The sequence below is a fragment of the Alligator mississippiensis genome, chromosome 4 (genome assembly GCF_030867095.1).
Source record: "Alligator mississippiensis isolate rAllMis1 chromosome 4, rAllMis1, whole genome shotgun sequence".
Lineage (NCBI taxonomy): Eukaryota > Metazoa > Chordata > Crocodylia > Alligatoridae > Alligator > Alligator mississippiensis.
In genome coordinates, this window is record NC_081827.1 from 167,140,357 (window position 1) to 167,164,854 (window position 24,498).

The following is a 24,498-nucleotide window of genomic DNA, read 5'->3' on the forward strand; positions in this document are numbered from 1 at the left end:
ATTACAGAGAGGGAAACTGAGTTAGAAGGCAAGAAAGCAACTTTCCCAAGGTGACACAATGTGTCCATGTCACAGCTAGGGCTGGGAGTTGCAGGACCCCAGTCCTGTGTTCAGGCTGCCAGGGAAACAGAAAGAGGGTGAATTACATAACCTTGCACCCAAGGTGCACTCCAGCTTCCACCAGTGCTCCCACAGGAGAGGAACGGTAGATCTGGATTTTCCCAGTCCCATCCAGATTTGTGGTCGCTAGGATTTACCAACTTTGATATCTATCCCGTGATATTATCTGGCCTGATCTACAACCGGTTTTACAACTTGTGAGCAGCTATTACCATACAGACGTGACTAGAGACTACCTTGCACCTCTTGCATCATCTAATTACCATGGCGATGTCGCAGCTGAGTCCTCCTAGGTCTGGAGGAAGAGGGAAAAGGTGCTCTCTTCTCTTGGGCTCAGTGATGCTCTCAGAAGCATGGTGCAGCTGTTGTGGAACACGAGCTCCTATGAATTATGTCCTAAAAGCGCTCCTGTTCAACGAGATTAAAATCAGGGCCCACTCAAGACATGCTACAACAGCCTCTAGAGAAATCATCTGACTGTGCCTCCTGGCCGTAACAGGTAAAGCCTGAATGCCAGCTAGTGTGTGACCTCCTTGCAACAAAGTACTGTGCTAGTCTGTAGCAGTTGCAGTCAATGGAGGGGAACGAGCTGTGTCCTATGGAAAGAGTCCAAGGAATATGAGTCGGTGGTCCCTTGTTACACAGAACAGCAGTGGGATTCCTGTGATATGCTCTGACAGGGCTTCAGGAAGTGGGGAGACAGCATTGTTCAGAACGTTCAGGCTGCTTCTATGCCTCAGTGAACATGTCTACACCATGACAGCAACGCGGTCTAGCTGAGGTGTTTCCAAGCAAGCCCTGCCCGCACACTCCAAACCTGGAAACATACCCTGATGAAGATGCTCCAGGGGGTCCTTCTGCAGCTGCTCCCAGGTTCTGGCTCTCTGATGTACTTGAGAACAGTCAATCAGGATGACCTTGGAGCAACCCTTTTGGCATATCTCTGCATTTGGAGCATGCCAGCAGGAGCCCGTGGGCAGGGAGCACTCAGGACTGTCACAGCTAGAAGCTGCCACTACAATAAGAAGTGCCTCACTTCCCTATACAATCATGCTAGCATTTCACCCTGCTTCACACAGAAAGGTGCTTGTCCTCTTTCCCCTCCCTCCCCTGAACTTTACAGCTATAGGTTTGGCTTTGCTGTCTGAATCAGCCATGCATTAAGACAATATTAATGCTGAGCGTTCTTGGAGGCTGGCTGGAGACAGAGCTGAGTTAGTTACTTCTAGATATCTATATTGCAGTTTCACTGAGAAGCCTCAGCTGAGACTAAGGCCTTATTGTGCTATATTGTACAAACACATTGTTAGGGGCAGGCTCTGCTCTGAAGGGCTTATGGTTTAAATCATGGATGATATGGCCTGCAGAGCCTACACATCCAGCCCAGAAGGCTACCTGAATTTGAGGGCCAGGGCCTGAAGTAGGGCTTGCTGCAGAATTTGGGACCCTGTGGCCCTCTGCAGCTGGGGGGCAAGTCAGGGCTGTTCAAATGCCCTTGCCCTGTGCCCACTGACCCTTGATGCTACCCATGAACCCACCACAGCTGCTGCTGGCTCTGGGGATCAGGGCCAGGAGGAGTCCCATTCTATGTATCTGATCCAGGGTGAGTTTGACAACCCAGATCTAAAAAGACAAGAGACAAAGAGAGGGAGTCAAAATACAATGGAAGTAGCTTGCTCTAGGACATGCAGCAACATGGTGTCAAAACCAGTGGATGCCAGGTCTCCTGGTTCACTGCTTTCCATTGTTCAAGAGAGAGGACAGAATGAGTAAAATCAGTTACTCAACACAGAAGTTTTGTCTGGTCCAATTTATGGAAGAATGTTGCCTCAGGAAGTTATAAAATAGCCTCTGAGCTATCAAACAAAGGCAGTTACATCCATGTAGGCCCACTTATGAAAGGTCCTGGCCACATTTCCTCCCCAGAGACACTGATAAATATCCAACAAGGTGAATTAACTCATACCAAGCACATTAAAATACAGGAAACATGGAGTGATGGAGGAGAACAAAAGCAAACATAGGTTTTTAATTGCAACAGCTAGAGTTTTCTGGTGCTCATGTCCAGCTGATAAAGAAGCTTATTGAAATACTTCCATAGCTGTTACTGTTTTTCAGGGAGGGAAAGTGCTTGAGATTCAACTGAGCTACTACAAGGCAAGGCTGGCCAGTCACTTTAAGACAACACATGCTCACAACAGAAGGCTAAGCAGAAAGATGAGAAAAAACTTCCCTCCCCGCAAATTTCCTGCTTCCCTCAATTTAGATAGTGAACTAATAATGGGCAGCAGCTGGTGGGGTTCTGGGGCAGTTGCAGCCACTGACTTAATTGCAGTTAAGTGTTTTTAGAGTAGGGTTGTAATTAGATCTCCATCCATGCGGCCAGCCTATATACATTTTTTTGTCTGGATCCATAGGAAAAGCTGGTTTAGTTGGAAAGCAACATAAAGGCAGACTTTCCACAGGTTTTTTTGGTTGGCAAGATTTTCAACTTAGTTAAATTTATCTCACAATGTACTAGGAGAAATTCAGTTGCAGAAATAATCTGTTGTTCCTTTTACCAAACACAAGCCAAGCAACCAGTTTGGCAACCAAATTCAGATGTAATCTGTTTGCAAAGGTTTGTTTCCATCTGGAGAATGCATCTTATAAATAAGCACATGCAATGTTTTTTAGATATACACACACAAATCTGTGCTATATACTTTGACATTACTGTGATTAATGTGATGTAAGTACATAGAACTTTACTAAATGACCCACTGAATCCCTCCCAGGTAAATACATGGGACAGGCACATTTGGCTGTAGAACACAAGAAGCTGATTTGTTCCAATAATAGATCTATACCTCAAATGTCTTTAGTGTCAAACCAAATCTCATTCCTTCAAACATTTCAGTCCCTCTAGACAGCCACTGTCTGGGGTGGAAACCCATTCAGAAGCTATATCTATTGCGGGTTGCACTTATGCACTGGAAAGCATAAATAATCAGGACAGCAATAGGTAATTGCCTCTCTTTCTGTTAGGGAGCTTGACAATTATCTGTGTCTTTGTGGACCCTAAGTTCCCTGAGGTTTCTCTGCTCTGCCTTTGATGAGCATCCTGGAAACAGAGAGTGCATAATACTTCTTTCTGCCTACTAATATTAGCCTGGGGAACAGGTGGAGGGGTAATGAGAAGTGGAGCCTTTAGGTCATTGGTTCAGTTCTGCTTGATACTGGCTGAAATTTGTCATCTGTAGGCTGTTCACTGGCCTATGTAAAAGGACCTTGTCACCTTGGTGATCACTGATGACAGACCAGTTTCCGATGGACAGCACTCACATTTCAAAACTCATGGGTACTAATTACTGACCTCCCTCCTGGTGATCTCAGAGGAGTGGCCAAAAAGTAACAGCAGTGGACTGAATGCTACTTTTCACCCCTAGTGTTGGGATAAATTGCTGTCATTGTTCCTATGTATTTAGCATCCAGCACAATACAGCTGAGCCTGACTGGCATCTCTGTGTACTGTGTTATTATAACTAACTAGCAAATTCCCATAAAAAATGATGGGGCAGGGGATGAGGCCCTGCATCTGGCCACATGCCCCGCCACTGCTCCGGCTCTGGGTCTGCTGTATCTCACCTCCCCCCACACCACTCCAGGTCCATCCACGCTCTACCTCCTCCGGGTCTGGCCCCGCTCCAACGCCCACAGACACTCTGGGTCCAGCCCAGCTCTACCATCCCCCCACCAGCTGCTCGGGGTCCAGCCCCACCCTACCCCCTCTCCCAGCCACTCTGGGTCTGGCCCCGCTCTACTCCCCTGTCGCTCCACATACACCTGGCCTGTGTCCACCTCCCTCCCTGCCCACCGCCTCACCCTCCCTGCTGGCTATTCTGGGGGGCATTGGGGCTGGGCGGTGACAGGGACACCACCACCATGACACCTCCCCCCCTTCAGGCAGGGAGGCATGGGGAAGCCCCGCTGCTCAGGCAGCTGCAGTGTGTTCGCCACCACCACGAACTTCCCTGGCAGCAGCTCAAACTTGGGCCCATGCAGCCCAGGCCTCGTAGCCAATTGCTGCCCATCCTCTTGGCGGTGCATGTGCAGTTGCCCAAAAGCATTACAGACAGACAGACAGACACATAGACTAAGCCTTTTATTATATTATAATGAGTAATTAACTGCTAATAATGTTAGGGTGAGGCATATTGCCAGGATGGGAAAAAAATGCCCTGCTGTCTTTGCTGCACTGTGCGGAATGAAGGATTCCAGGCAGCAGGTCTGTTACAGGTACCATTCACCAGTACTGAATTTATTTAATAATCAGTGTAAGAAAAATTACCCCAAGTTAAGCTTCCACTCCCTACCACCCTTCTTGTGAGCTGACAAATTATATTTAAACTTTTAGCAGAATCATCCAGTTTTGCAGCACTGCACTTGCCCAGTACACTCCTCCTGCCTTCAGCTAGACAGGACCTGGTCTGGTATGTTTGAAGTAACTGAATGGAAAAGGGAGTTTTCTGAGGGTTCAGTTAATGAGTGTCACAGCACATTGGTGATCCTTGCACAGGTAGCCTTCACCTAGCTGGTGCAATAAGATGTCAGATGAGTATCATGGATAGATGGCTTAGGTGGAAATGCATGAAACCATTTGAGAGGTTCAGTCCTAGGCATCTTGATTTGAATAAGACTGGACAAGCAGCCTTGGGAGTCAAGTACACAGAGCTTGCTGAATGCTACATCTATTGCCAGTCACTCTCCTCTGCCTCCTTTCCTGTCCTCAGGCCACTGCAGTGTAATGCAGCCAAAAAGAACCCCCCAACTCATATTCATCCACTGTTTGTTTGTTTTTTAATTATGCTTAGAAATCAGTCTTTTCTTCCTCTGTGCCCCAGTTCCTGCTGCAAACTTCTCCAGGTCTCAGCAAATTAGTGCTCTTTCTTTCTGTGTTAACTTATATTTTAAACAGTGAGATATCACTTTTAACTAAAATAAAACCTTCTGGAAAGATGCAATTGTGGTTTCCATGGGCAGAAGGAAATTAACAACTGAACACTTTCCTTGCATAAGAAACTGTGTTTCCTTCCTAAAATAAAGGAGATGATTATTTTCAAAAGGAGATTGATAGCTATCTTTCATTTTTTTGGCATTTAAGATTTTAATTAGGTTAGTAGTTAATCCTATTCGTAGCTGTGCAGGAGACTGTGGCTCGATTATTGGCCCTTAAATTACTCTCCATAGGTGATTAAGAACAGTGGAAATTAACATGTTGGGTGGAAAGGAATGTTATATGTCACTCAATGGTGGACAAAGGGGTAGCATGAGCTGGAGCTAGCATCCATCCTTCAGCTGAATGGATATCCATAATTCAGGGCTGAAGCAAGATGCTGGCAGAAGAGGAGAGGAATCAGTAAGCAGAGAAAACTATCAAATGGAATTAAGCCACTACTGATCTTATCTTTACTTCTTTTCCTGTATAGCTTGAGTTTCATTTTGAGATCTCCAGTACAGAGACAGATTTGAATATGAGGAAATACAGACAAGTCTTAGCAACTCAGCCACTTCACTGAGTTCCTTGAAAGCTCTCGGGTGAAAACTGTTCGGTCCTGGCAACAGCATATGGGTCAGATTCCAATAGCTACACTCTTGTTGAGAGAGAAGAACCTTACCCTCTCATTGAAATCAGTGGTGCTACCCTGAGACTAGGGGAAGGTCTCAAAATCTGGTTCTCAATAGCGAACCCTTTTCAACAGTTCAGTCTGTGACAGAATCTCATTTTTATAACTCACAAAGAGTAGCTCTAGGGTAGCACAACTGTGAAGATGTTCAGCTTCTCAGCAAATCCCTTTTTTCTTTGAGCACTTTCTTTTACTCCTTGCTTGTCTTATATTGCCAGTGATTCTCCTCAGCAGTCCTATTGTATCTATAATTTATAGGGTGTCTTGATTTTTGTCTTTAGCAATTTCCTTTTAGCCCTTCCACTAGCCAGTTTATATGTGACCTGGTGTCATTACCTTCCTGGGTTTAGGAATCATTTGGCTTGGATTCTCACTTTTATGAAGGATTTTATTTATTTATTTTTTTTGGTTTTGAATAAATGATTGCACCATGCTGTTTGATCACAAAAGAGTTTTGCAACATGAATACCCTTTGGTTAGAATTTTCAAAAGAGGTCAACACCAGCTCTTTAAATACGCTATCAGTGCCACAATGAGATCTATTTTGAAAACATGGGGGAGAGGTGAGGAGCACCTAAAATCTGCTCTGTAGTGATTCTGAAATATTGCCCCTTGGTGACTGGCATCACATACTTAACTAGTCTCTATGCAGCATCTAAGGATTTTAGTTTCCAATCCTTTTCTTTGCCATATAACTTTTTTAACAAGAATTTTTAAACTTCCTGCTAGGAATTGTCACATAAATGAGCAGACAGCTTCACTCTGTTTAGAACAATATTATTATCCTATAAACATTATTTATTGTTCTATTTGCATAGATAGCACTTAAGATGTATTATTTACATAGTATCTTTTACAAGCTTCAAAGTGCTTTGCAATGTTACTCATCCTGTGGATCTATGGATTACCCCCAGCTGCTGAAACAGTCTATTCTGGGTTGGGCAAGCAACAATCCTTTTAAGATAGGACATGGCAGATAATCCCATTTCCCTCCCCAAAACAGTGTAAACAAGCAATCTTTGATTTGGGACATCAAAGAAATTACATCAGTGTTACAAAATCATGACTTTACTGTGAATCTTGCAACATTTGGCCCGGTTTAGAAGTACCAGCTCCTGGATTCATGTTATTGCGCAAGAATCTCAGCAATCATTAAACAGGATTGAGGGAAGCAGCCTGAGCAAATCCTATAGGTTCAAAGAACTGATGATGAAGTATGAGTCCCACATTTATTGTTTGCCTTAAAAGTCTCATGGTTTTTTGAGCTGATCTCATTTGTGGATACTGGGCATTGGCAATGGTATAACACCCTACACAGGAGGCTGCAGTAGCTCACCCTGAACAGGCGCTCAGCTCTGGAAGTTGCCAGAGCAGGAGAAAGGGAAGGGAGAGAGACGGCAAGGGAGAGCTGGCCCTGATGAAGTAAGCTCAGGCTCATGAAGGCTTATGCTATACATCTCTGTTTTAGGGTTTTTAACATATATATTTATTCCTGTTTTAGTCCAAATCCAATAGCTAATTAAATTCCAAATCTAAATTACCTAAGCACAATAATACTATCAGCATGGGCCATATTTTCTACCAGGCTGGCATACTATGTGCAAGTTTCAAGCCTGCTAGCCAGCAGTTCAGATGTCCCCTCATTATACTTGATCTGACCCTACAGAAAGCTGATTTAGTTGGTCTAGAGCAATGGTTCTCAACCATTTTTAGACTCAAGTTCCCCCTTGGAAAATGCCAGCTCTCAGCCTTCACTCATTTTTTACTAGAGAAAATACTAGAGCAATCCTTCTGTTGCAAAGAGCTCAAGAAAGCCCATAGCAGGGCCAGAATGGCTTTAAAATTGAGCATTCCTATTTGCAATCTCCGGGTTTATCTGGTGAATTATGTTTGTGCACCTATCAGTGCCAACGTTGCATGGCACCCCATGGTACCCTCAGAAGTACCCAACTGAGAATTACAGGCAGTCCTCGATTTTACAACATTCGAGTTATGACGAATGGCATTTATGACTTTATAAATCGACACCCTATTGACTTTCTGACATTGGTTTTGACTTTATGACACTCGATCCAATGGGATGCCACACCACACTGATCTGCCACGCCACCACTCTCCCTGACTTAAGATGCTCAGTTGCTGTTCTGACACCATTTTTACATGGTGAATCTTTGTGTTTCCAAACGTTTTCTTAAAATTTAGTATTTCTTTGCAGAATAATGGCAGAAAAGCATAAATCTGGTGCAAGAGATGTTTTTAAGAAACAGAGGAATTACTATGGAAACAAAAATGGAAATAATTAAGGGGTCTGCAAAGGTGAGACACCAACCAAAATAGCTAGAAATTTGTGTCCTGAGTTTCTGTCTGACTTCCAAGGTTTTACACACACTGTTGAAGAGGTGACCAAAATTGTTGTTGAAATGGGCAAAGAACTCAGATGTTGCACCAGAGGATGTTGAAGAGTTGCTGGCATCACATTCAGAAGAATTTACTAATGAGGACCTCACTGAATAGGAACAGCAAAAAGTGGCGGAGGAGGAAGATGTACCTGCTGCCTATTATAGCACCCACTATTGAAGAGAGTCCTCCTCATAAAGTGTTGACAACACAAGTATTGGCTGAGGCATTTCAGTATTTGGAAGTTGCCGTGTCCCTGTTTGAGGAACATGACCCCAACATTTAACGCAGCGTATCAGTGAATAGGGGCATATTCAACACATACAGCTGCTACAGAGAAATTTACAAGCAAAAGAGAACATCTGTCCAAACTTTCCTGGACACTTTCTTTAAGAAAGCAGACGAGACTCCAGAAAAACCTGCAGCCAGGACTCCCGAGAAGACTCCAGTCAAGAACCCTTCAAAAAGTCCAAAGTCACCTCAAAGAAGTCTTTCCAGATCAATAGGATTGCTATTTACAATATAAATACTTTAATGTAACTATATTTGATATTTGTCTATAATTGATTGAGTACAACATTCTGGGTTATTTTGGGGGGAAATAGGGTATTGGGCCTTGGTTCAGGAACCAATCCATCTATAACATTGTTCCTATGGGAAAATTGGTTCCCAGTTACGATGTTTCAACTGAAGACTTGGTTTTCAGGAACCAATGGTGTCGTAAGTCCGAGGACAGCCTGTACTGCTCGGGAAAGAGCAAACCGCCCCTGGCTTCCAGCGCTTCACGGCAACTGACGAAGTGAGCTTCAGCTCAGGACAACTGGTGCTATATACATACACATATACTATACATAGATATATCTGTGTGTGTGATATACATATTTTTATACACACATATGTACCCATGTATACATATATACGTGCACACGTGCAAATACACACACGCACATCTGTACAAACGTGCACACACACGTAAACACACACCAACATATGCACGTATATACTAACACGTGCACGCACAAGCCTACCCAGCCCTCTAGCATTGAGAGCAGGCGGGCAGCAGGCAGCGAGCGCACCCCCCACCCCGCGGCGCACGAGGAAGAGCGGGAGGAAGCGGGGGGGCGGGGCAGGGAATGGACGGTTTTGAATCGCGCGCGCGCGGGAGGGGGAGGCCTCGTGACGCCACTACGCGCGCGCCCTCTGACGCAATGACGCCTCACGCACGTAACGTCCGACCTCCACCCCCACTCCCCGCTCCACACACCCCTCTCTGCCCCTCCCCCGCCGTCACCGCGCGCGCATGCGCAAGCGCCTATTCGCTCCTGCCGGGGAGCGCCCGCCCCCCCCCTCCCTGCCTCCCTCCCTGCCCGCCCGGCCACCGCGGGCGTCACTCCGTGCCTGCCCGGGTCCCCGCCGCCGCCGCCGCCCGCCCGCCTGCCTGCCTGAGGGGCCCCTGCCCCCGCTCCGCTGCGGCCCCGCCCGGCCCCGGCCTCGCCATGCCGGAGAAGCGGCCCTTCGAGCGCCTGCCAGCCGACGTGTCCCCGCTCAACTACGGGCTCTGCCTCAAGCCCGACCTCGTCGACTTCACCTTCGAGGGCAAGCTCGAGGCCGCCGTGCAGGTACCGCCGCGGCCGGGCCGGGGCGGACCGGACCGGGCCTGCCCGGGGGTGGGGGGAGGGGCCGCCCTGCTCGCGTGACGTGGCTGGGGGGCGGGGGCTCTCCTCGGGCCCCCTTTTGGGGCTGTGGGGAGAGGGCAGGGCCGCCCCCCCCCCCCGCTGGCAAAGGTCCCAGCGGCACCTGAGCATCTATGTGGTGCGCACACGTACACATGTGTGTGGATGCATACACCTCCCACCCTGCCCAGTCACATGCACGCCGACACGCCAGCACCCACACTCATGCCTCGCACCTTGCCTGGCCACTCGCCCACTGCATGTACACCCACACGCACCACCCCTCTGATGTGCCTGCATACATACCACGCCCCGTTTACACACACATGCACGTCTCCTGTCTGCACACCCCATGTCCGCATCCCTATCTGCACACTCTGCAGGCCCATCCTCATCCACCTGCATGCACAGGTGCGTTCATGCGCACATGCATCATCCCCCTGCATGTACACGTGCTCAGGTCCGTGTTCACACCTGGTGCCCTTCCCTGTCTACCCACATGCGCACCCCCCCACCTCACATCCACACATGCAGACAGATGCACACACCCCATCTCCACACATCTGCATACACCCCCCCCCACAAGCACCCTCACACTGTTCTCACATCCCCTCCAAATCCTGCCCCCCCCTCCCGCAGCCTTCCTAGCTCGCCCCTACAGCGTGTGGCTGGCACTTCTACCCCAAAGGGTGTTTGTGGGAGGGAGGGGGTCTGTAAGTGTTGAGGTGGTGGGTGGGCATGGGGGAGTAAATGTGTTAGGATTTTCTTTGGAAATCACAGCACAAAATGAAAAACTCTCTTCCTCATCTTTCATACCAGCATGGGAAGGGGGACTGTCATTAAGAGGTAGAGGCTTTAGTGACATGCCAGGCTAGCCAATTGGTAGAAGTGTGTATTCTTCTCCTAAAACAGCAAACTGCTTGTGTTTTCAGGAAGGCAGAGCCTTTTCCATACTCTGAGTGGTTTTTTTTTCTTGTGAATTTTATTAGAGTTGACTACAAATTTGCATTTGCTAGGGCTTTTTTCTAAACTGGGGCAATCTGAATGAACGAAGCATTCCAAATATTTGAGAGTTGGTGAATACTTTGAAATAGCTGCAAAGCAAAATACTTTGCCAAAAGAGGGAGTAAAAACCGGTCTTAAAATTTAATACAACTTGAGTAATAAAATTGTTAGATCTGAAATGTAAGGGTTGAAAACGGTTTTAACAAGAAAAGTTCCCAGTGTGTCTAGGTTGGGGGAGGGCAAAAGGTTATGAGTGATAGTGAATCTTGTGACTTGGCAGAACTGGAGGAAGATGACCAGTGATGAGTAAGTTTGCGTCATGTGGACGAAATATTGAAATTCTAATTCTTGATTTGCTGCTTCTTCAGTAGTTCAATTGATATGGCTGTTGCTGCTGTTAAGGTCTTCAGGTCCTGGTTCAAGTCCAGTACCCGCTTCAGAATTGTGGAGGATCCTCAGCTGAGGTTGTACATGGGTTAGTGGCCTTATTTGCTTTTGATTTGCTCCTAAGGGTATGGTATGTTCCCAGAACATTGACCCGTGCATTTGCAGAGCTGCAGATCTTACCAAGCCATTCATAATTTTGCTTTCTTTACAAAGAGAGAAATAAAGAATGTGCAATGATCAGTGAGCTTCATAGATGTTAAAAACTTGAATCAAGTCCCAGCATGCATGGTATCTTCAAAAACACCTAAAAAGAATACAGAAATACAATTCCTAGTGAATTTCTAAGAAGAAATTGTAAAAGTAGAAGATGAAAAATAAATGTGGTGGAGACAAATTTCAAGAAATGTGTTTGATTTGAAGTATAACTACATTTATGTCTTCAATGTAGAGTTAAGCTGTGTTTCAGTTCAGACTCTTTACTGTCCCCACATACATTTTGCCTGATTTGGAAGTGTGCTAAGCCTTGCCTGGCTTATCTGAATGAGAATATAGGTTAGAATCCTGTCTGTGCTTTAAGTGGGGCTGAAATGCACCTAGTTTGCAATGATAATGGAGCCTAAACCACTGGAGAATTGGGCTGAAGTGCACGTAAGTTAGTTCTGACATAGTTGGATCGGAAGGAAACATTAGATGACTCAGTCCAGAGAATTATGGGATGTATCCTCCAGACACATGCAGGAGAGTGTAGAAATAGCAAAGGCCATTAATGTGGGTATTGCTTTGCAGTGGTGGTGTCTCTTACTTGGGTTAGGCTGACCTGGGCGCTTTGATTTAGGAGCTGGTCACCAAAGTTTACAGTGTAGAGATGACTTGCCTTTGGAAGAGAACTCTTGTTTGCATTGTTCAGATTTTTTTTAGCTCCTGCTCAAAAATATGTTGTTCACTAGATTATTTTCAGGGAGAACAACTTATAGCGAATTTAACTAATAAAACATTAGTTTAACAGATGTTTAGTCAAGGATGTGAGTTATTTAGTTAACTGGTGACATTTGCTATTTTTCATCCCAATTTAACAGTAAAAACTAGCAAAAAAGTAAACAACACTAATAATTTTCTGGTCTGTTTGATTACTGACCATTTTTGCTACAACACATTTTTTCAAGGATTTATAAAGGAATGTAAGTGTAAGGCTCATGTCTAATTGTGTGAAAAGAAAGGTAAATATAGTTAGACCTGGTTCTGAGTTGATAGAAGAGAATAAGTAGTAATGTATTTTGAATACCCAGGAATGCTAATAAAGCAAGTATAGATCTAAATGTAACCAGATATCAGGCTTGGGTTCAATGTTTTAGCATCTTTAGTATGTAAATGGCTAAGTTCCTTCAATAACAGAGTACTGGAGTAATTGCATAGTTTTATCTTGCGCACTTGATGGATTTTGCAGTGTTGAAGAAAATAATGAGTATTCTGCTATTTAGTTAATGACTTCTTTAGCTGGTATACTTTGTGGCTAAAACTCCACTGAGAAAGCTTACTTTCTTTTGTTTATGGAAATAGACCCAAGTGGGGTGCTTTAGAGGGATTAAGAAAAAAAAATGTAGTATACATAGTTGGCAGATGCAACAATTGTTTTTTCTTGAAATCCTAGATCATTGTGTAGCCACCAAGTTAAAGCAGATGTACACTTATTTTATGGACCTTAAGTTCCCCAGATATTCTGGGCATGAAGTGAGAGTTAAACCTGAAGACTTAACATTGATCTATGATCAAGGAAGCTTGTACTGGCAGTGGGTATGTAGGCAGTCATCCAGCTGAGGTGTTAAAGAGGAACCTTTCCTGACCTGGTGGGTGAATATTATAATATTAACACCTGAATGATTAATTGAGTTAACCTTGGTTTATAAACATGTTTGCTGTTGTATTAGTCACAAGTGTCTTTTTTCAGTTTGGTTTCCTCAGTAGTAAGTGACTTTAATAATGCAAACAATAGTATTGTTAGACAACTTTTGTCAGTTTAAAAGTCATCATTTAATTGGGGAAGTTTTTTTGTTTGTAGCAGAAATCAGGCTTTGGTGGTCTCTTGCATACAGTTTTTGTTGGTGATACTTCTGGTCTGAGCATTTGATGCCCAAATCAGAGCTAAATGGCCATTCCATAATTCTGATTTAGGAATGAAATACAGTTACAGACTTTCAAACCTATGAACAGATTAATGAGACATTTCACATTTGTGACACAGAATGTTATACTTGTTTAGGTCCCATTATATAAGCTTCAGAAGGCAGAACTACTTTTTGATTCAATAGATGAGATTGAAATAACATGATTTGCTTCAAAGAAAGGCTTGAAAATGAAAGAACACTTATCTGTAGTTTTTTTTTGGCACTTCACTTAGTTTTCATGTGTGAGAGAACTTAGCTCTTGTATAGATTTGCTTATTTTTTCTCTTTTATAAAAAAAACTACAATATTATGATCTGTCTTTAGATAAAGCTTAAACTTAAAGTCACAGGATACTGATGTATTTTCTGTCTGTGGAGGTGTCTGATTTCTAGTCCCATATTCCGTTTGTTAATCACACTGCCTCTCCATAGTCTAAACTGTAGTAAATATTTTCTTGTGGGCTATTTTGTATAAGAATAATTAAATATTCAGAAAGAGCGTGATCATTCAGGCAGGAGACTTTGCAAGCTGGATATTTAACTATTGTAACCCTATTTCTAAGGAGTGAGGTGTTAGCTCAGTACAATCATTACTCAGTGTCTAGGGCAATTGAAGTCTGTTTTGTTTCTGACTCCCAAAAGGCTTAACTCTGGGCTGAGAACAAAGCAGGGATGTGCTAACATTCAGTTCTTCAGCAGTATTCCATTGAAAAGACAAACATGAGCTAGCTATCAAAAATAATCAGCTGACTCCTAACCTCCAGCTTTTGTTTGAAGCTTATATACTAAAGTTCTTAATGCTATAATGCTTCTGAACAATTACCTGTCCAGCTCAGTGTGTAACAGCACAGAGCTTTAGACAGACTTTCAGTATTCTTATTCTGCTCTCTCATATTTGAAATTGGGCACCCCCAGTATAAGCCATCATCTTTGGAGAATATCCCTGTAACTTCAGTTCTGTTGTAAATAAACTACCAGCAAAATTGCTTTTTGGCTGCACAATAGGTGTCTTCTGCCTAAAAGACTATACAATATAAAATGCGGAGATGTTTTAAATATCTTCCTTCTCAGTCCCTTTTGTATGCCTTACAGATATTCTGATATATATATAGCAATGTTTAACCTGCATCTGCTGCTTTTTTATAACTTGCTTGTGCAGTATCTGCTAGACTAGTGGAAGGCATATACAATCTTCTGATCTTGTAGCATGCTGATTAGGAATTGATTGAGTGTGAGGCATTGAATTTAAAATTCTGAACAGCCTTCTCTATAGGTGCAGTGTTTGTTGCCTATCTCTTTCTGGAGAAAGTTGTTTTTATCTAAACTTTTAAGGTAATTAAATCCACTATGCCAATTAGCAATTGCAGGACATAATTTAGATATGAGTTTGGTTATTAAAGGTAATATGGTAAGTGTTTGATTCCTGTCCATACTTCAAAGTCAGGAGTTACTGGTACTGTTTGTTTCTCCTGTTTGTGGAACTGACAAAAACCACTGAACTCATTGCAGTGTCACATTATAATTCATCAGGCTAAACAAGTGCTAATATGTTAAATAATTCATTTTGCATATGGATTAACTTGATGAAGATTGTGTAATTTTAACATTTGAAAAATGTATGAATACTTCAGGAAAATAAAATCAGATGCTGTTTGAAATATGAAATAATTTTTATGCAGCAAGACAGTGTTATTTGGCATTAGTAAATTTACTTCTTGGTTACTACCATAATCCTTTCTAAAAGATGAATGAAAAATGTGGTTGCCTAGAGAAGGATTAATAAAAGCAACTGCTGCTGCTTGTGTCTCATTGATATGATCTTCCAGTCCTAAGAAAAAGATTTCTGTAAACTTATGGTGTAGAATCTGAACTAGTTAAGTTTTCACATTTTCTGGAGAGCAAAGTAGTACTAAAATACTTGGGAAATTGAGGACTGTATACATGTTTGCTAAAATGCCAGGTATTTTCTCTGCATATAGCAATTTTGAATCCCAAGGTTTAAAACCAGTAACATACAGTATGCAGAATACATGTCCCAAAGTACATGCCCCAAATTTTATTTCATCAGAAGCTCGCTTCTTAGTTTAAAAACAAGAAGAGTTGGTTATGATACCATGAAACTTCTCAAGATAATCTTGTTCTGAATTTTCTTTCTGATAAATAGAACAAAAATCCTAAAACGGTTTCCTTCCCTCTACTCTTCTGCTTCATCATTTAACCAGAAGCTTAGAGGTGCTTGAAGTATCTTTAACTTGCATTGGGAAAAGTTTTGAAAATATCTCCCTTCCTTAGTTTCTCACCTTCAGAATACTGGTTCAGATGAGGTATCTGTAACTGAACTTTTTTGCTACCTATCAATATATGTGTGTGTATATGCATATGCATGTGTATGTTAATTTTCATTTGAACTTTAGAGAAACAAGAGGATGAAGGAGAGAAAACATTTATTTAAAAATAAATCCAGCTGCTTGTTGACCTTTCACTCTAAAATTCTACACAGATGTGTCAAGATAACAGTCCTGATTAAATATTAAATAAACTTTGAATGTTCATAGTAAAAGCTTGCCATAGTATCAAACTTCCCTGCTTAACAAATTATAGCATAGTTTTGCTTTTAGTGATGTGGATATAGTTGGGAATTTTCTGGTTGGCAGAGTAAATGTCTAGTAAATGCATTTCTGTCTTTATTGGTTATTATGTGATGAAAACTACAAAGGACTTCCTGAGCTACACTTCCTTGGTGGTTGGAGTTGCCTGGTTTCATGCTGTACAGCATAATTTGAAATGTAGTAGTTGTCCTCAAAGTCGCTGCTTGTCTTAGCCTGTCATTTTTGCTAGTCAGATAGTAAAAGTATTAGCCAAACATGTTAGCCTTTTGCCTCTTCAATTATGAATGATGTTGCTTGCATCTAGTTTACTCCAATTTCAGTTAAGCTGGTAATTTTTGCACAGGAGTGACCTTGTTATAAACTGCTTTGGAATTACCTCAATGTTATGACTTCAGTAAAAGTACTAAATGAGGTTTATTCTCCTTTTTTTTCTTTTCTTTTTATGCTAAGTTTAATTTGGACAGGGAAGGGCAAACTTTCACATAAGCTGACTCTCCATGTCCTTTTTTAAGAATGACATTTACAAACTCCTCTCAAATGCAAATCTGATTTTATATAGATATACATATACTTGGGTCTGTACCTACAAAAGAAATGACACCATTTTGAAAATTGATTCCTTATATGAAAAACCAAGAAGCTTCTGTTTGGTGTTTGTAGGAGGTAAAAATAAGTAATAATAAAAAATTTGCTTTGCTTGGCTTTGAGTGTGAGTTGAGTAGAATAGTTGAAATTTCCATTTAGAACACGGAAAAGGAAATGCCTTTGCTGAGTTTTTGTATGGGAAACAGGGCTGGGACATTATGGTAAAACCAGTATAGGGTCAGAAAGGACTGAAGTTCTTCAGGAATGTAGGGCAATTTTATGCTGCTCCATTTTGGTTCTAGGGATCACCATACTAAGATATGCAGTGCATCTTACCTTGTTAACTAACATAGCTGACTTAAGCTGCATACAAATGTTCATTTTTACTAGTAAGAATTTTTTACCAATAGAAAAATAGCCCAGGAGATGGAACGTACATAATGCTTCAAGCTCCATGGCTGGAGAGCTTCATAGGCAAGCTCTCTAATCCGGGCAGTAGAGGGCTGCTCCGTGGGTCAACCCTGGCATTAGGAGAGCCCATTCATTGACAGCTTGCCCTCTCCACTGCCTGGGAAGTGGGCAGGCTGTCAAGTTGCACTTGGCAACTGCTGAAAAGGGAAGGGTTCTGGCTCTGGGAAATTCTGCTTCTTCCTCCTCCCCCCTATTCCACCCATCAGCTAATTGGTGGGATGGGGGTGGAACGTTCCCTCTTCCTGCTACAGAAGAATAGCCCCTGCTCCTTACAGTCCTCCGGGCTGATCTGGAGCAGTGCAGGGAGTGGGAGAGCAGCCTGCTGCTGTGGCTAGGCTCCAGGAGTCTTGCTGCTGGGGCACACAGCACACCTTGTCCTGCACTGCTGTGGGTTAGCATGGAACAGTGGGACAAATTGGGGGCAAGGCTTGGGGGCCTGGCTGCCCACTGCAGCCTGCATTGCCTCATGCTGCTTTGGATTAGCCTGGAGCTAGTTCTCTTTTTCAAGAAATGTCTTGAACATCTTTACAACTCTGTTTGTTTTTCTCCTTGCACAAATGGAATGTCTGTACATGGCTTTAGCGCACATTGATTGCACACTGGTATTTTTCCTGAGAGGCAGTGCTAGTAAGTTATCTGGGCTACTTCTGATTTGGAAGAAAGTGGGCTTGGAGCACCCTTGCTGTGCGTTATAGTTTGGCACTCCTATTGTCATGCTGGGGTGGTAGAGACATGCCTTTAAACTCTGAGCTCTTTCTGGGATTAGTATTGTTCACATTTCTGGAAAGGAGCATATGGATGGTTTGCTAAACACACAAAATAGTTATGGGGATGGAGTTTTATCTTTCCATGGTATTGAACTAGTTTTAGAGGCAAATTTTGGATGGGCTATTGCTATATTCCAGGATGGCCACTCTTATGGGATCTTTTTGTGACTCATCGTAATAGATATCCAAGCGCTGACACCACTAATATAGTTGTCTTACAATATCAGATCTTGACTGTGCTGGGCCCTAAGGTAAAAGTTATTCTTTGACTCCAGTTATAAGTCTTGATTCATTTTATCTTGCTTTCAAACATCTTGTCTTTATTACAGAACTGTCTTTATTGTGGTCATTGTTAGTCCAGGATTTATTACCTATCTCCTCCCCAACTTTTTTTCTTGTCCTGAATCCCCTTGATCTGCCTGATCTGTCTGAAGCGTGGCTTTATTATGTTGTACAGCTGGGTGGATCAGGGATGGCACTTCATATATTTATACTCTTGGAAATGAACCTGCCTCATCCACTGAGATTACACTGCCCCTTCTAACTCAATTGTACTCAAACAAACTAAACTGTTCCTTGAGCAGAGTAGCTGTATTTCTGAAAACAAATCTATTGGGTTTATAAACAGTGTTTCAGACTTGGTTATTTACAAAGTGTCACTCTTCACAAGGCCTTGAATGCTTGTAAAAACTGAGATTTAGGCTCTGGTAAGGTGGGAATGATCAAATGTTAAGTGCTTTGGGTGGTGATTTTTTTTTATCCTGTTATGTCCTTAAAGGTTTAATTAATTGTTATCTGTAATAGCTTGTGAGAAGGCTCCTGGGCTGAGAACTTGCTTTGCAGAATGAAGTTTGGTCTTTTTTTTTTAAATGAACTATACAATTATAGCATTGCAAGTGCTCTTTATATGGTACTTGAAGAATATTCATATTAATTTTGTAATATCGCCCATTATTTTTGGCGTTGGTGCAAGGTAAATTTTTTTTGCATGTTAACAATTAACCTGATTCCTTTGAGTTTCTAGTTCTTTGCACCCTTCTGTAAAATGGGTTTGTGTTTGGAGGAAACAAGGGAAGTCTGGGGAAAAAAGTGCATCCTTACAAACATTTGTGGCTATGAGGTTGTATCCACTCAAACCTAAACTTGCTTTTTGCAAGCACTGTACTATAATGGAAACAGTTCTTGGGTCAGGGCAGCTGAGATCTTTTAAGGCCCAAACCTTGTCAACTTCAGACTTTATGGAGTTTAGCAATTTACATGTATAATTCCTCTACTAAAATCTTAACTACGTAAGTTGGAAGACTCTAAAGGTCTTCCAGTTTATTATCAGATTTACTTGAATATAAGGTGACCCTGAATATAAGACAACCCCACCAATAATTAGAGTCTATATATGGAAAATGTATAAAATTGTTATAATTTTCAGTTATAGAATCTAATTATTGGAAATTTTCCTTGAATTTGTCCCCTTCCCACTGCTGTTCCAGGGAAAACAAATCTATGGGATCAGGTAGCCCCCTTGCCCTCTCCACCTCCCTGCCCTTTACTGTCAGACCCTACTATAAATAGTACAAACTACACATTAGTCCAAAGCCAAAAGGCTCATGATTTATTATGTTTCTTTGGGCTGGTCCCCAGCAGAGACGACAGTGTTTGAGGCCATGGTGACCCTACAGCTCAGCACTGCTCAGTATGTGTGTGTATTCAAGATACCCCTGCCACAAAGGCCACGTGCTAATTATCCCCCTATTCATGACAAACTGGGTGGTCTTGTCACGAGTCCTGGGATCCTCCAAAAATGTATATGTAGATGAGGTATAGGGCAGTCTGATCCAGCTCCATCTCATGAAGGGTGGGACCTCACTAATCATATGTGCCAAGCTGAGTGAAGGGGGCAACAGAGGGATTCTGGGTGTGAACTGTTTGGGGCCCCATTTGGTGATATTTACCAGATATTTAAGACTGGTGAAGAAACAAGAATCATTAGAAATGAGAAAGAAAGATGGAGCTCAGTTGTGGGACCGAAGAAGAAGTAAAAATGTATTCAATGTAGTCGCTTGCCATGACTTTAAAGGAGTTGGAACTGAGGGGGACTGTGTCCACTAACATTCAGATGGATTATCCTAACTGTATGCTTGTGGTAGGTTTCCATCAGCACCTTGGGTTTTATTGGAGGGGTTAGGGATTGAGGGGCTGGGAGATGCCAAAAAGGTCTTCAATTTCCTGAGAGGGAAGCAGAGGGTGTCGGATGTTGGGGAGTTGAGACCGGAGCAAGTCAGCAGGGTGTGGAAAGGACTGGTGGGGAAGGACTGGAAAGGGGAGCATGAGGAGCTGGCGTGGAGGGCGGTGCGAAATGCTCTGCCAGCGCGACAGGTGCTCTATCGCTGGGGACTCTCTCGGTCCCCCAAGTGCCCAAGGGAGCTCTGCGATGAGCCCGAGTCGGTGACACATGTACTGTGGGACTGCTCGTACGCACAACGGGTGTGGGGGAAGGTGACCACCTATTTGAAGGATACGGGAAGGGGAACGGGGGTGACTTCCAGAAATGTTCTCTATGGTTTATCAGAGGGGACGGATGGGACATGGGGGGTGCGGGTCTTAATCACCAGCACCAAAGTAGCTCTATGGAAAGTACACTCCTTGTTGGCTCTAAAGGGGTCGTGCTTTTCCACAACAGAGTGTCTGCAGCTAGCAATGCACGAACTGCACTTCTATAGAGATAGAGAAGGAAATACGAAAGAAGGAGGGGAGGAAGAATTGTGGGAAGAGCTGGACTTCAGGGGGTTGTTTCAGCCCCGCACAGGTGTAGGCTAAACTAAGAGTCAGCATTGTGAGTAGGAAAGGCTGGCGAGGGTTGCACATGGGATAGGGATAAGGATATGTGTAATATGTGTTAGATAGCCAATACTCAGGGATGTTGTCTATACTGTGTACAAATGAGATGACGTGCAATATGATATCAATCCCAATGTTTTGTATTATGTTATTTGAAATGTTGTATTACCATTTTGTGACGCCTCGGTCTGGGGTCCTTTTGAATCCTTTGCTATAGTCTGGTTTTGCTAATAAAATGTTTACTTAAAAAAAAAAAAAAAATCTTGGGTTTTGTGGCTAAGATCAAATACAGCTGTTTTTGGCACCAACAGGAGGGTGTTAGGGCTGGCTCTAGCTATCCAGGTGCTGGCCTAGTATTGTACTTCCACATCTGGTTCCAGTTCATTTTGGAGGGAATATCTGCCTGGGTTTTTGTTTTTTTGTTTTTTAAGAGAAGAAAAAAAAAAAGTTTCTTACTAGGTGAGTTTTATAATCATGCTCAGTGATGGTTGTATTTAATCAGCTTCCTAGGTAGTTTCTATTACTGAGCACATACTGCTTTTTGCAGCAGTTTGATGATGGACAGTGTACTTAATGAGTTTTCCTTGTATGCGATTATAAGACAAGGGGCTTTCCCCCCCATGCTGAAATCCTGGTCTCGTATTTGAGTAAATATGGTATCTCTCAAACTTTTACTATACCTACTTTTCTTCTGGAAATCCAGATTGACTGTGCCCTTTGATATTTTTTTTAAATGTATTGTTTTATTATTTTTTAAAACTTTTCTAATCTCATGATAAAACTACATATTAGGGTTCTGCTCATTGGTGGAAATGTAAACCACTTTAGTTCTACACTGTGTAAAAGATTAGGTCTCAATGCATTTTTACCAGAAATATTACATCTAGCTCAAGTATCGTTTTGCCTGTTCATTTGTTAGTCTTATTCCATGGAATTATGATGTGTGCCATATCACCCAAAACATTGTGTAATGTTTTTAGTTTTTATTTTTCCAAATTCAACAAATTGAAAACATATTTAGTATTTTTATTGTACCATATGATTCACATTACCACACTATGTGACTGAGATTAAGAGCTTTCTGTAGGATTTATCTATAGAGATACTTGCGCTATTTTGATAATTACACATGGTAATGTACAGTCTGTCTTGAATTACAAGGCATGAACCAGTCACTATCTGCGATTACAAAGAAACTTCCTCAGAAGGGTGTGCCTTATGCATTAGGCCATTGTGGAGATTTATACATGTTTCTCTGAAGCATCAGATACTAACTAACCTGGTTGACAGGCAACTGGACTAGCTAGATCACTGTTCTGATATGGTAATTCCAATATTCAGACAGTTTATTTTCCTTATTCTTTTTAATCACTATCTGGAACTTGTTTCCATTATAAGCCTAGTGATTTGGATTTGGAGAACCAGTTATGCTTGTGTAGAGACAGACTGGCCCGCTTGGCTCTAGTCATGTAGATTGTTTGAGTGGCAGTTACAGGTTTTTGTAAGGAAAGCTACAGATATGTTAACATGCCAAAAACATACCAAGAAATAAAAGATGCAAGGCCTCACACTTCAAGGAAAAAGCCAACCACTAATTGCTTGGAGTAAGGAAGATGTTTAATTCATTAGGCAGTTTATTTCATAATTGTCCAATTGGGAATTCTTTGAAAAATCTGGTACTAGATACCGCCAGAAATTTGGATATCAGATCAAACCATTACACCTATATGATGATTCCTGTGTGTTTAGCTATAACAAAGTTCTTAAATAATGCCAACTTTTTCCATCCAAAATCTTTTATCCATTTTATAGTGGGTTGATATTTAGTTTTGACTTCTCTGAATACGGGCCGTTTCATCCAAGGGAAATATTAGTGTGGTAAGGAATTTTGTTACCACTGTGGTAGTTGGTCATTTTTTAAGCAAAGTGTGTATATATTCAAGAATTGATAGAAAAGCTTTCACTAAAACTTTAAGGCAGTCTGGTCAGCCACTGTAGCTCATTGCTAGCAAAGAAAGCTTCTAGCTTCCCTGGGTGTTTTTTTTTCTCCATCGTGACTTTGTTTTCTCTGATATCAGACATCTCATGATGCAAAGGTTTTTTTGGATTAAGTGGTTGTAGAAGGAGAATACCATGCAAAAGTAACAATGATAGAGGAGAATTAGTTCAAGTCTTTCCTGACACTTGCTGATGGAACTTCTTTTGCAGGTGAAACAGGCAACCAATCAAATTGTGATGAACTGTGCTGATATTGACATTATTACAGCCTCCTATGCACCAGAGGGCGATGAAGGTAAGAAATTGTCTTGAAGTGGTGTATTAGTGTTCATTCATGATGTTTTTCATACTGTAAGTGTTGTCACTCATAGTAAATATCGCCTATTTCTAGAGTTTACCTTGTACTGTAGCTCTTGAGCTTTGTTTACTTCTATCTGCCAAGCTTATATTTTGCATACAATGTTGTGGATGCTCTTAGATCGGGGGTGGGCAATTATTTGGGCCCTGGGGGCCACATAGAGAGTTTTGTTGAGTTGCTGCGAGCCAGGTCAGCAACACAACACCCCCCTCCCCCCTGCCGCAGGCAGGTAGGGTGCAGTGTTTGGGAGCAGGAGCAGGGTGGGAGAGGCCAGGATTGAGGGGCAGGAGCAGAGTAGTGACAGTGTGGGGCCTGGGGTAGGTTCCCCCCCAGCGGGGGAGGCTGCAATCTGCTGCCCACATGTCCCTGTGACAGGCACAGATTCTGTGGGCAGGGGCTTGCAGGGAGTGGATCACAGCTCTGCACCTGGCGGTGGCCCCAGAAGCAGTTCCCTGCCTACCCAACTGCATGCCCTGCTTGCATGATTCCCAGGTGATCTCCATGGAGACCCTGGGATTGTGGGGTGGGGACAGCATGGGGCCAGGGCCCTGGGCAGAGCCATGATCTGCTTCTTGTATACCTCTGCCCTGTGGGGGGGTGGGGGTGGGGGGAAGGCCATGGGGGACGTGGGGGTGGGGAGAAGCTGCCTGGCGGTGGCTGAGTGGGTGGATGGGAGCTGGAGCCAGGGCCCCACATGCTGGGGCAAGAGCCACCCGGCTGAAGCTTCGTCCACACCTGGAGCAGCTCAGCAGGGGCAGGAGGAGGAGCCCTCGCTGGAGATGAGGGGAGATGAGATTCACCTGGGCAGCTGCAGCTGCATTGGGAGCAGCCCAGCTGGTAAGCTGTGTGTACCAGCCTAGACTGGGGCTGGCGGGCACAGGCAAAGGGCACAGTGCTGTCTGTCCTGGGTGGGTTCAACCCCATGCAGAGCGCTATGGGTTCAGCTGCAGCCTGGGTCCAGTCAATTGGCAGGTGCTCCCTGCAGGCCGGATCCAGCCCGTGAGCCATGTTTTCCCACCCCCCCATCTTAGACTGAGTTGTAGATTCCGTAGTCTGTACTTTCAGGGCCTGCAGTTCAACACAATGACAATATATAGGCAACAGCTCCAGTTAAAGAAAGGGTAGAGGAATCGATGGTGGAATCAAAGTAGAGAGAAATATTCATGGGAGAAATATATTTGCGGGAGAGAAGGCATTTGATGCACCTACACAGAAAAGGGTTCCAGGCATAACTAAGTAGCTGGAGGAGACAATGGGAATAGTAAGAGATAAGGATTGGGAAGAAATAAAAGCAGCAAATGGTGGGGTTGAGATTACATGGGGCCTTAACAGAGAGAAGACATTTGAATTGATAATGTTTGACTGGGAGCTGCTTCAAGAGATTCAAGAATTAACGTGTATGCAACAAAGTCATGGGAGAGAAGGTGATTTCAGCAATGTTTTGCATAGACTTGGAGGTTGGTGGA

At 43.1% G+C, this 24,498-nt stretch overlaps 1 protein-coding gene across 2 annotated transcripts in view; it reads left to right on the forward strand.

The window, feature by feature from the left end:
• Nucleotides 1-9,463: 9,463 nt before the first annotated feature.
• The window catches only part of NPEPPS (aminopeptidase puromycin sensitive), a 72,518-nt gene continuing 57,483 nt past the window's right edge, over nt 9,464-24,498 (forward strand). The window contains exons 1-2 of one of the 2 annotated variants that reach the window (XM_059727020.1): nt 9,599-9,802; nt 22,885-22,969. In XM_059727020.1, the coding sequence (XP_059583003.1) occupies nt 9,680-9,802; nt 22,885-22,969 (208 nt within the window). In that variant the 5' untranslated portion in view covers nt 9,599-9,679. Of the gene's footprint in view, nt 9,803-22,884; nt 22,970-24,498 lie in introns of both variants that reach the window. The other variant, XM_059727019.1, reaches the window with a different exon arrangement.